We start from the raw sequence: 12,817 nt of genomic DNA, 5'->3' as shown, positions 1-12,817 counted from the left end.
CTGCTAAGCTTAGGCGGAAACTTGACGCCACGTAACCTTAACACCAATTCATTTCCCCGCTAAATTTAGCGAGGAATCTGAAATGGTGTTGAGCTCATGTGACGTCAGTTTCACCGCTAAATTTAGCGGTGAAACTGAATGCGCAGTGTTGCATTATGGGACGTCACAGACCTACACTCCAATTCAGTTTATTCGCTAAATTTAGCGAGAAATTGAATTGGTGCATAAGTCTGTGACGTCCCATCATGCAACGCGAGTGATTACGCCGACGGCGATGCCTCGAAGCCCGGGAACGAGCGCCTAAGAGCTGGGCTCTAAAAGTGGCCCTTGGGGGGATCTAGGGGGAAGGAAGGGAGGGGGTGGGGGACCTCACCCTACCCCACATCCCTGAAATCCGCCCTAATTTGAAACAATTAAAATACCGGCCAACATATTGGTATGTTTATATTCATTGTTATACAAATGGGAGGATAGCGTATGTTGGATCCGTCTAAACTAACAGTGAAATCGGTTTTAGATATAATTGGGCGGGTTCACTTTAATCCACAATGAAATCATGCTGGAAAAAATCGAAGTGGTCATCGGACACTTACATAGCGACAGTTTTTTTCTGTCCTTGTGGAATGACCGCATGCGTTCATTCGCAGATGAGAAATTTAGACAGCGCTTGCGGACTTCCAAGTTGATATTTTTAACGCGCTTCACGCAGAACGATAAGGGAGTTTTAAAATAGCGCAGGCTAAAGCTTTGCGTACGCACAGAATTGCATCGTCGCCAGTGCGCCTGCACCGAACGCTAACCACGTTTTGCGCTTTGTGTGCGCTATGTTAACGCACTCTATTGTTCGGAAATCGCGTGCGTATACGCAAAGAGTCTTTGCGCTCCTCCAGGGAGGATTCGTGATGAGAAGTTGGTTAAAGCCAAGACGAGCATAGTTAAAATATGGCGGCTGCCAGGATCATGGGTGCGGCCTCTTTTGTGGCGTCGTGAGCCCGACATCGGCGGCATCCTCGCGACTTCAATTCCAATAAGGGACGACGTTCCACTCGTTTTGGAAAACCCAGTAAGGTGGGCAACGATCCCCGGAAATTTGATGTTTTAGACGCGCGAACATTTCTCGGCGAAGGTAGGGTGTGCGAAGGTCAGTATACACGAGATCTCTCTTGTCGAGGCGACGCAAGCGGGCATGACCGGTCAACCGCTTGCGTCTTATCCTCATGTTTAAACAAATCTAAAATGTTACTCTGGACAAAAAAGACAAACAAGAAAACTTCCTTTTTCTCAAGTTACAGCATTTCGTGTGTGAAATAAAAATTGGGACTGTAACTTGGAGGCGTTGCAAGCGCGAGATGCTCGGGCTTTTGCTTCGCGGCTGAGAAACGCTATTCTAAAACACTCTTACGTCGTGCGGTAACGCAAGTGCTAAATTTAGCGCTAGCAAGCGCTAAAATTACGTACGTTATTCTAAAACTCCCTATAATTTCACAACGCACCGATGCACGAGGCTCATTACAATCAAAACATGCAGATGCGGAGACCGAAATGGGTTTCTTGGTAGAAAGCAAATATGAACAGTGCAGGTGCGCCTGATAACACAGTATTTCTAACGCGCATTACGCAGTGGCGATTACGAAAACGCACGCGGGTGCAAAAGCCAATACGCGTCGTAAACAACAAAGTGATATTTCAAATCGCGACGTCGGAGTGCGCAGCCTGCGCTTTTCCACGTGCCGCCAAAATGCAGCGAATTATCGCATCTGGCCACAAAATTCTTTATAATTAACTTGAAAAAAATGAGATGATGTGGGAGCGTTCGGTACGCTGGAACAAGAATGTTTCTATCTGTTCATTCGAGGCATTGTTTAGAATATTTTGTTTATTAATCCTTTCACGGGAATTTGACTGACGTTCGGCGGAAGACAATAGTTCAGTTACCAATAAAAACTCTCAAACGCTCTTTTCTTTACGTTACATCTACGTAGTCAATGTTTCTAAGAACATATAAAAGGGCGATATTTTAGGCAATATACGAATTACGTTCGAAACATAAAATGTCTCTCTTTTCAATTGCACTAGCAACCTTCCTTGTGGCAACCAGCCAGCAATTTGGGCTTTCGTCCACTGTGAGCTCCCAAAAAACGCCTTACGAAGATGATCCAAACAATTTTGAACACCAACACGCAACTGGCGTAAGTAACTATTAGAAGTACTTGTAATGAACCGCATTCAGGCCTATATGTTGTAACCACCGTGAATTACTGTGAAACTTGATTAGAAAGAACTAGAATTTGTGTTTCTTTAGGTGGGAGAAGTGGAGATCCGTGGCCGAGTGGGCTAGCGCACACCGGCTCGGAGCACATGAACCGAAAGCTCACGCTGCAGAACCCAGAATCCTGGGTTCAATCCCCACGCCTGCTCGTTTCGATCTGGATGAGCATAGTACTGGTGTGCTGTCGTGTATCACTACTTTGTGATGCACGTTCAAGACCTTAGGCTAGCGGTTGTACCGCACTGGCTAAATTGCTTATCTACAGCTGAGAAACCAGATGCCTACTAAGGTGGTCTAACTTCCGGCTGTATAAACATATACACAACAATCTCCTTTTTTAGATGGGAGCATGCGATACCAGCTATTGCCGTTTGCGCGTTTCTAAAATAGTATTTAATTTAAAGAGGCGCCTCGATGACGATTTTGTTTGCGATTATTCTCTTTGTCGTGACTATAAAAATGATCGAAAAGAAATTGTGGCCTTTCTCAGAATTTATTAGACTCTTCTTTAATAAACTGCTCCCTCCTTTACAGTCATGCCCCTGAGCCTTAGGGATCTGTGTTCAGATCGAACAAATGGGCATTTATTTTCCTGTTTTTTTTTTTTTTTTTCATGTTCCAAACACAAACATAGCAATGCTACCAGTTTCTAAAATGCGGAGGGGTTACACATATGCATGTCACCGCTTACGTCGAGAGAACATACACCAGCGCAATCTAGAAGGTACTCGAAGAACGCTTACAATCTGCGTATAACTACGGACCGAAGGTGTTGTATTAAATCTACGCTCTATCGATGAGTAATGATTGCCTATAACATTGGCCAAATTATGTAAAGCCCACAGTGATCATTAAGATTCGGAAGTATAGACGCAGACGGGGAACGTTTCTGGGGCACCGTATAGATTGATGGTGCAAGATTGTTATTTGGTTTGGAGTAGTCACAAAACGGTTGCAAAGCAATCGCTCACACTCAGACTTAAATGCGCGGAACACTGTTCAGAGGCAAAAAGCTATACTCAGGCCCAGCAAGCGAGGTATCATAATCACCTCCGCTGCAACTCAACCGCTTGGCTCGCTCTCCGCTGGACAACGTGAGCTGTACTGTTTGGTTGCCCTCTGCGCATTTCAGCTCATAGCGCCAGCCACTGTATGCATAAAAAATTAAACACAAATAAAATAAAATTGGCGGGTTTCCCGTGTCAAACCAACGAAGAGCACCTGGCACACGCCGCAGCGGAGGGGTGAGGATTAATTTCGCCAACTTCTGGACCCTTGGACGTGCAACCGAATCTCGGCTACACGGCGCCTTCCTCGCAATAAGCCTCCGTCAGAAGGCGGGCAACGCAATCGGGATTCGATCCCGACAGCTGGGGATGAATTGGTAGACCGGCTATTTGCTTCGGACCCACCGCGAGGCGTCTTACAATAAGAAGCACAATTAACGCATGGTCACCTATAAGGCTGTCGCGGAGTTAACATTGATTACCCCACGATGGTCTGTTTGTTCGCTTCAATTTCAATGCCAAACTCCAACGTTTTGCACTAACTGTAGTCTCCCAACGACCTATAACCCGCTACGAACATTCATTAAAGCAAAGTTAAGAATGTAAGGTCTATAGCTTTCAAAATCCCTGAGCGTGCGCGAGAACAAAGGCACCGATTGCTTTCAATTTATTACCATACTGTTAACGGGGAATTAACTAATATTCTTAGTCTGGACCTGATACGCTGAATCAATGCATGCCTTCCAATCAACGCCCTTTCTTGGCGTTAGCGAACGAGTGCAAGTGGCGGAACACGCGCAGAGATAAGATCACAAACTAACTTGCCGATACTCTGAAGGCGTTCGGTCTGAGGGCCTTCAATATCTAGGTCAGAGCTATTTGACAGGACAAGGTGTATGTTTAACCCGAAACAGATAAGCAAGGTTAAGAAATACACGTAAAAGCAAGAGACAACACATAATGTCTTCGAGACGTTGTAAAAGAGACGTTGTGTTCTGTCCATCTCTTTTGTGTGTGTTTCGTATCCCTCCTTGTCTCGGATTATGTGAACTTTTTACCAACTCGCCTGCGCACGAATACTTCCCTCAGATATTCAGTAGGCTCTTTCATATAGATGTTCTGCGTGAAAAAAAAAAAGTTGGTGAGCATGCTGCGTGATTGCGTGCGCGAGAATATCTTTACGTGTGTGTGAGTTTATCATATTTATTTCCAGCTCCTGTGTAGCAGTGACACGATCTACGTATTGAGTTACACATATACGCCACAGCCTCCAACTGAATGCGTATCCGTGAAATTTACGTCGGGACTTTGTAACGGAACGTATCAGGCTCTTGTCAGGCACCGCTTTAAGGGCTCAAAAAAAATGTAAGCGTAAAAGTTTATTAGTATTTCTAAAAGTGAAAATGCGAAATTCATATCTTATTCCAAAATTCTAGGTACAGCTTGAACGTAACCGTTCATCCACTCACCTCTGGATCACACACTGAGGACAATGCGCTTTTCTTCACCTTTCCAAGTAGTAAGTATTCATAAAAAATCGTAACGTTTTCTCACTTTCAATAGGCCAAATAAAAAGTTATCAAAATCATTAAATAAGAGCCTTAGTGTTACCTCACCAAGCAAGGGCTAATGTCGCATCAGTAAACAAATCAGGCTTTCTCAATTATGTTTAACTTCCGCAACAAAACGAGTTGTATTTTTTTTTGTATTAAAGTGTTCAAAATTGGATTTAATATCGTTTGAGTTTAAAAGAAAGCTAAATCACTTAAAAAAAACGTGGTTAGGAGCTAACCTTTATTAATTTTTGTCCCTTAACTTCAGTTATCGCACTTATGTTGGGCAAAAGTAACCGTAAACCGTATTTATTGGGTAAAAATAGTGCAGCGATTGTCGGCGGGCGTGCGACGATTCTTTCTGCCGCCTGTTATCTGTCCAGAGCGTCGTGACCTCATCGTCGACATCCGCAAGCCAGCTTAGGGGCGACCAAGGGTACCCCGCTGGTGACGTCGCATTGGCTAGTTTTTCTCTCCGCCCTCACGCTTTCCTACCTTCGGCGCGCAGCAACCGGCTGTTCCACGCATCTACGTCGAACGTTTAATTTGCTAATACGACTCCCCTACTAATCAGATGGAAATAAAACTCAAGACACGTCATTTTTAGAGTGTTTACAGTACAGCTGCTACTGGTTGTTCGAATTCCAGGACCTTTTGAACTCAAGTCCAGGCGCAGCTGACGCTACGAACTGATTGGAGCAATCAGACAGCGTCGAGACAGCACCCTCATGGTGTTCCTCAAGTCTCTGTACGTGTTATGTCATCACGAAACGAATCCTAAACAAAAAAGGTTCAGTGACTTGCGTTTTTGACGCTGTTCGATGTGTCCCATTAGCTCGTTGCGTCGGCTGTGCCTGGACGTAAGATGAAACGAAGCCGGGGGATCGTCCTGAAGGACAAGTAAACTGTTGTTTCGTAGATGATTGGGTACAACAAATCGCAGAACCGGCCCTTGGGAGCCATAGTTGCGACGATATCTCGTTTCGGATTGTGTAGAGTCCGGCATGTCGTTGTTTGTGGTGGTTGAGGTCGGTTCTCTTGAGGTTGCAAAAAAAGCTGCTGCAAGTTTGGGCCATTTCGTTGCACAACAGTGGAACCCGACGTGCTTGTCGAGGCAAGAACGGCAACGGAAGGTGTAGGGTCGCCTGGGCCTGCCGAAATCGGATTGCAAGATGAGAAGTCAGGTGCATAGTATCAGCTGTGTCTCGACTTCAGCTGAAACAAAAGAATAGTTGATAATGAATCATCAAATTTTATAATGAAATCATTTACGATATGTGTTTCTCTTTTTTTTTTCTTTTGGTCATTCACGTGAATGGCGGCATAAAAAACCGAGGCCGTATCCTATTTTGTTCGCGCTAGTCGGCGTTGTCGCTTCCTGATTCATTGTTCGGGGGTCTTCTCACCTAATGGTGCAATCCGATTGGATAAGGAGCGGTAAAAAGTTGCTCAGGAAACGTAATGCCCTGAGTTCTTCGTGCTGCCAAAGAATAGAACTTCAATTAACTGGACACAGTTCATATTCTGTCTTTTGCAAATACTACTAAAGTCCTCGCATGCACGCATTTTTTAACTGAAGATTATAATAGTAAACTTTGTTAACAGTGTCAAGCGGAATACGTTTCACCCTCGAGGCTAGCCATGGAAAATTTTCTCGTCCTCAGCAATACAAAATGCTACTGCAAAAGAGGTGGTAAGACTAAGGCCCCAGTGAAGATCACTTTTAGAACACCTTGTCTTTATTGCTTGACGCTCCTTTACCAGAGACACTGCATCGATCAATTGATTTGAGTTTTCAGCGGCAAAGTTTTATAATGAAGTTTGGATATTTCTGCCTTTATAGTGAAGGTACTTTGATCAAGCGGAGTATCGACGTTAAAACCTAATGATAACATAAATGTTTTTCAGTAACAGTTTGACTCAAAATATCATTGAGGCAAATTGCAGTGAATCGGCGTGACGTATTACAGTGCCCAACTGTCCGTCTTAAAGACCGCGACGATCAGACTCGAGATTCTGCAAGGCAGAAGATCCTCGTCATCATGGGGAGGAGGAAACAGACAACGCTGGACAGGGTAGAAGGGGCAGAGGAAGGAGCGAGGAAAAAGTGGAAAGCGCGAAGTGGTCGTCGGTTTTTAAGCGCATCAGTTTTGTTGTTTTTGTTTTTTTGTTTTTTTTTGGGGGGTGGGGGAGGGAGGAGGACAAATAAATGTTTGCCTCTAGACTTTCTAGCCTTCCGCTGCGAGAGGTATCTAGACAGACTAAAAGAAAATATACGCACATGCGTCGCAGCATTCCGCGTAGACACAATTTAAAGATCTAAACGATGCGTATCATAAACAGTTTACGATTTATGTTGGTTCGTTGTATTCACTCCTCTGGGTTTAATTAGCCCCATGCAACTAAATACATGTTACTCCTTTCTTCGGCTTAACTTCCGCTTAAAGTTATTAGGGTCACGGACACTTTATTAATCTTCTTTTTTTTATTTAGATCCTCAGCCGCCGTTGTATAAATTTTTGTACATCAACTCAGACAAGACGTGTGCTGTTCTGCGCGCAACGCATGAAAAATATGGGACAGGTAAGAAAAGATTTACTACCTTTCATGACATCCTTCATTTTCAAAAAATATACTTTTTACCTAAGCGTATTTAAAACATTACAGAAGATTTCGTATATTCTCCAGGTAAGCCCTTCCCTCTCCCCCAAGTGCGTAATATTTGTTTAGAAACGCAGGGGTGACAAATATATTGAATGTGAAATGCGAAATATCTTATGATTCAGGCTAATCTCGCGGAAATAAGTCTTACAAACAAATATTTTTTTTGTTAGCTTAGACGTGCTAAGAAATTTTACAAAAACTATACTTTTATCTTGTAATTATCGCCTGGTCTTTCGCCATAGACCTCCTGCTTCTAGACAACCCAGATTCTCCAAAGAGAAAAGGCGAGGGCTAAAGATCGCGGGTAGTTCGATGCAGCCTTAAAAATGCCACCGACTACTCCGTTTTGATTCCGTCTTCAAAATTAACTTCTACAAAATATGTTCTTTTTAAGGAAACAATAAAAGTAAAACGTACTTTTTAATAAACTAATTTCTTTTAATATATTTCTGTCACCACGAGTTCAAATAGTATGGCTTACGATTAACCGGCGAACGATTAAAAAAGGCAGAGAACCACCCCAGTAATTGCGGATAAATCTGAATAAACATCCGTGAAAATTTTTGTTAAACAATTTGCATCGTTTTTCTCTTTTTTTCGAAAGGTGTACTATTTTGTTTTCTACTTTTTGTAATGATTGATTTCACATTTGTGTTACTCAAACACTCGAATGAATGCCAACGCTCGCCTCAGAAAAGCCAATTGAACGTAGCTGCAAATATCGTGATAGCGAGCAAAAAACTGTAAAGAAAGCGCCAAAAGAAAAAAAAAATATGCACGCACACATTGCCTTTTTGTTCCTGCAACTATTCCTTCTGTCCTCAGCATTGTTAGCGCTCTTCTACCATTTCATTATTATGTACCAACAGACGAACGTAATGATTCCACGGAATTTTCGACCAGTAGTATTTGGCTCACGCCTATATTAACACAAATATTGGGTCGTCTGTGACAACAATTTCAAAACCGCGAAAGTCAGGATGCGTCACTGGGTTATATAAACTATTTTTCTATATATTTGTTTGACATTCAACAAATATTGATTGGACGTTCCAAGTTAACGCTTTAGTCAATAATGGCTGTTTATTAACTAATAAACATACATGAAAAGCCTGACACTGCTAATATGCTGATCGGCTGCTTCGTAAAAAAAAAATAACACAAATGCCAACGTAAGTTTACACTAAACGGAGAAATAAAATCACATTTACCCACACAGGCTCAGACAAGGACCACGATAACAATATTATGTTGTTTTTGATGCACTTGTAAGCTTGTAAAGCATATCTGAAAAGACCAGAACAAATAGGTCATTTTTTCTCGTCTCTAGGCTTTCGTGAATATCATTATTCCTATTGGACACGTGACAAAAACACATTCAGAGTAAAGACAATGTTTTTTTTAATTGGCCGATAAACTGCAGTAGCCTGTCGCTTTTTTTTTTTTGTTGTTTTGTTTTATTTAGAATGCCTAAGCATAGTCAAGACAGGAGATAAGAGTGTTAGGGACGAAGCTCCTTAGGGTCTACCCTTGTCCGTCCGTCCGTCCGTCCGACCGGCCGGCGTCCGTGCTCACATGAAAAGAAAAAATGTTTGCGCAGTCGACAGGATTCCAACCTGTGAGGGGAGACCCCATCGGATTTCTAGTCCATCGCCTTAACCACGCGGCCACGACTGCGGGACGAGTAGGGGGCTCTGAGATGTGGTAGAAACTCAAGAGCTGGGGTTTCTGTCATGGATGAAACGTTGCATGTAGCCGCTCAACGTCTACACAGGAGAGGGCGCTGCGGTCAAATGCGTATATAATCGCATTAAACTTTGCATGCATTGGCTCAACTTTTATAGACGAGAGGGCGCCGCGGGAAATTGCTCAAATGCGTATATAACCACGTTCCATACCACACATTCCCTTTCTGACATGGACCTTTGACTTAAGCGGTGGAGATGCGTTACCACGGCTTCTAGCGGATTCGAGCTGATCCGCTAGAAGAACCACTGGCTCTGTATTTCACCGACCATAAAGCAGTAATTATGAAGTCGAAACGGCAACTCGGAACTCAGCACTACCTATGAGCAATAAAAAAAATATCAGCACCATCAGCACTACCTATGAACAATAAAATCAGTATCATCAGCACCACCAGACCTTCGCCCCAATCAACATCATTCACCACGTTTAGATGCGGCCATTTTATATTTTATTTTCCAATGAACTTTATTTGGCTATGTGTCATGGCATTTGACAATATGAACATGAATGTAAACTTTTCGACTTTTACACTTAAGTGAAACGTTTACATTCAATTAAAAACCATAAAATACGTGCATAATATGGCAAGCTTATGGCTCTAAAAAAATAGGAATCGTTGATTTCGTGACGGCGACAAAGGGGAAACTGACTGCCTGTACGGCGCGAGAGTTCTTCTGCTCTTTGCTCACCTCGTGCGTTCGTTTAAAGCCCCAATGCGCCCGCTAGCTTTTTTTTTTTCCCGAGCTCAACCACGCAATCACAACGTGCTCTTGGCCATGTCGTCACCGTGCGTTTTTTGCGCGCTCTTTAAGTTGCCTGTTTTGTGGCGTGCTCCTCCTTGCGTTCCGGTGCGATAAAAACAAGTCTTGCAACACGTGCTCTTCGAATTGTCCTTCATTCGATTTTTTAGATATTCTTCGGCCGCTTATCACCCACGCAAAAAGTACCAAGTGATTTTGGCATAAAATGAAGAGCTACCGCGCATTTTCCGAACTCGTTCCACACGTGACAAAGATGGCAACGGAGAGAAGGCGATAATTTGTATGGTCTATACATGCCAGGCAATGGGGACCCTTCTACGCTGATATTTACAGTTATCTACATAAAACTGGAGCATTCCAGAATTGCCGTAAAAGTGTAAAAATAACCCAGCTGACATAAATGGAGAAACGGCCAGCCCATTGGGAAGCAAAAGCACTACAGAAATCGCTCCGCGCAACTATGACTTTGTAAACGTTTTTCGGTTAATGGCCGCCGACCACAAGACTCGAGAAAGTCAGTGAAACATGTATGTCGTGAATGCAGTGACAGTGGCAGTTTCTAAACTTTTCAATGAATTTTTTAACCTAACAAACTCCGTCCTACATTTTTTTTAACATATTACGTAAAATGGGGTTCTGGCAATTTCTAAACAGCGTCACCTGTCTCCTTACCCAATACCCACCATCAGTTGTAGCAACTAAAGTGATGCCCTTTAGTGCCTGAATTATAATATCCAGTAACTGCTTGCTGCAGACCACCAAAGATACTTTTTTTCCGCCGTACCAATAACTTTAACAGAAATATACGAACACTTTGTTACTGCGAGCGAAGAATTGGTAGGTTCCTTGATCTTCTAATAGCAGTCAACTATTATTGCATCGACAAATGTTTTCCTAAGTGGTCCTAACTCGACGTTTTAATGTATCAACTCTTTTGTATTTGTTTTCCAGGTTGCGAATTGTTTTCAGTAGGAGATGGACGGGGCCCTCTTCCTGTTCCCCAGGAATGCATGAATGTCTACACACAAAACTGCCCCAACACAACATCTGAAGTATGGAAAGACGACTGTAAAGAAGGAGACCAATAGAAAGCGACATCTCCTTTTAGTAGGAAATGTTTCTTTGTGTTTACCAGTATACTAGTATTGTAGAAGTATATTTCCTTTGTCATGCTATCACCAGTTGAAGTCTATAATTAAGTGGTTGTGTTAACTGTACTACAATTATATGATGGGTAAAATAAAGGATGACGACTGGGAGCGGACGTGTAAAGGCTCACGTTGCAAAATCGAGCACTGCTGTCTACACCAACGAGGCCGAGCTCGATTCACGGTAGTCATATTGCGGTGGTCCGCAACACCACCGCTCTACAAGACCCTCTTGAAGACGCATGAAGAAGGCTTTCCAACGTTACCCAAAGTTGATAGCATCAACTGGTCTCCACCCTTATTTTCTTCTAATATAAAACCAAGTATATTCTGCGAGGACATAAACCTCCGGGCGAATCACAGAGGCTGTCGGACCTAAACTTCATGGAAGCCAACAGCCACCACCAACCACACCAGGATCCCGCCGGTGACCCCAAATATCCTCACGTCACTTCGGCTATAAATTAGTTACGCCGACATCACATTGGCGGCCATTCGGGATGCCTTTCTACACAGCGCTTGTTTTCTGGGGCATACAAAAAGCACCATGCAATTTGTTTTACTCTGCAAAAACAAGTAGGAATGACCACCAGTAGAATGCGCTATGAAGTCACGTGCACGCCATGTATAAAAGGGGTACCAGCAGAGACGCGCGGTAGGGACAAACTTGGATTTCGAACGTTACTAACAAACCTAATGTCTGATTAAAGGGAAACTGAAGCGCGGTTTTGTATTTCAGGAAACACACTTAAATCGTCTTCATTTGGGTTCCAGGAATACAAATATCGAAATTATTTTTGAATTATGTGCACGGGGCTGCAGAAAATTATTACCAAAATACCGCTGAAGCCCCTCCTTCCCGGAGCGTGACTTCATATAAGGAGTTTTCGAACTCTCCGATCTCGTGCGTATTCAGCGCCTTTCAGAAGCTATCCACGCGTACTCTTGCTATCTTAAAAATGGTCAGAAAAATACGTCACGACTGCTTTCAGTTCAGGGGAATATGCCTGGCAAGCTTGCGATTGCACGCCCTGCCCACACCAGCGACACGCGCTTGGCGGCCGAAAGATTCTAGCATGACGTAACGACTCGTCGGACGTTTTTAGTGTTTTCTCGCGTTTCGTTACATTTTCGGCGAATATGTACGTGATTTTTAGAGTGACGGGATAAAAAGACGCCAAAATTAGCCTCTAACTCTTTTTTTTTTATCAAGAGCCTCTCTGGTTGGTTTTTTTTTAACATAATTCCGAAGAAAACATGGATCGAAACATGAGTCTCGCTTGTCGGTACTCCAGCCCGTAGAGGGAAAGATGGGGGTCCAACGATTTTAAGATTAAAAGAATTCGCATCTGGTCATTTTTACGTTGTTTATCGTGTCCAGGAGGATAGAGAAAACATCTCATTCATTAACAAATGTCGCTATTCCGCTGCATCAAGGCAAAGCCAAAGTAGAGCTTTTCCCCCCACCTGCAGCCGCGAGTGGCAGCCGAAGGAACTACAGCGAGACGCTTAAGTGACCTCGCTCGGCTCTAAGCTGCAGCATAACACCCGCTTATGTCAGCAGAGAAAGGAAGAGGAAGCGTCCTCCAAGAGATCACACGGGAACCCACATGGCACCCAGAATTACGTCACTAGGAGTGCGACCACTTGTGTCCTTGAAGATTGG

General features: G+C 43.4%; 1 protein-coding gene across 1 annotated transcript; it reads left to right on the top strand.

Annotated features, from left to right (window-relative positions):
• Nucleotides 1-2,051: 2,051 nt before the first annotated feature.
• On the top strand, nucleotides 2,052-11,091 carry LOC115327086. Its single transcript, XM_040212006.2, has 6 exons — nucleotides 2,052-2,189; nucleotides 4,490-4,641; nucleotides 4,713-4,795; nucleotides 5,921-6,013; nucleotides 7,323-7,412; nucleotides 10,955-11,091. The coding sequence occupies exons 1-6, from the start codon at nucleotides 2,052-2,054 to the stop codon at nucleotides 11,089-11,091; spliced, it is 693 nt and encodes a 230-aa protein (XP_040067940.2).
• The last annotated feature ends 1,726 nt before the right edge of the window (nucleotides 11,092-12,817 follow it).

The sequence above is a fragment of the Ixodes scapularis genome, unplaced genomic scaffold (genome assembly GCF_016920785.2).
Source record: "Ixodes scapularis isolate PalLabHiFi unplaced genomic scaffold, ASM1692078v2 PGA_scaffold5__190_contigs__length_132052651, whole genome shotgun sequence".
Lineage (NCBI taxonomy): Eukaryota > Metazoa > Arthropoda > Arachnida > Ixodida > Ixodidae > Ixodes > Ixodes scapularis.
Note: the sequence above shows the minus strand (reverse complement) of the source record. Positions and strands in the feature narration are given on the sequence as shown.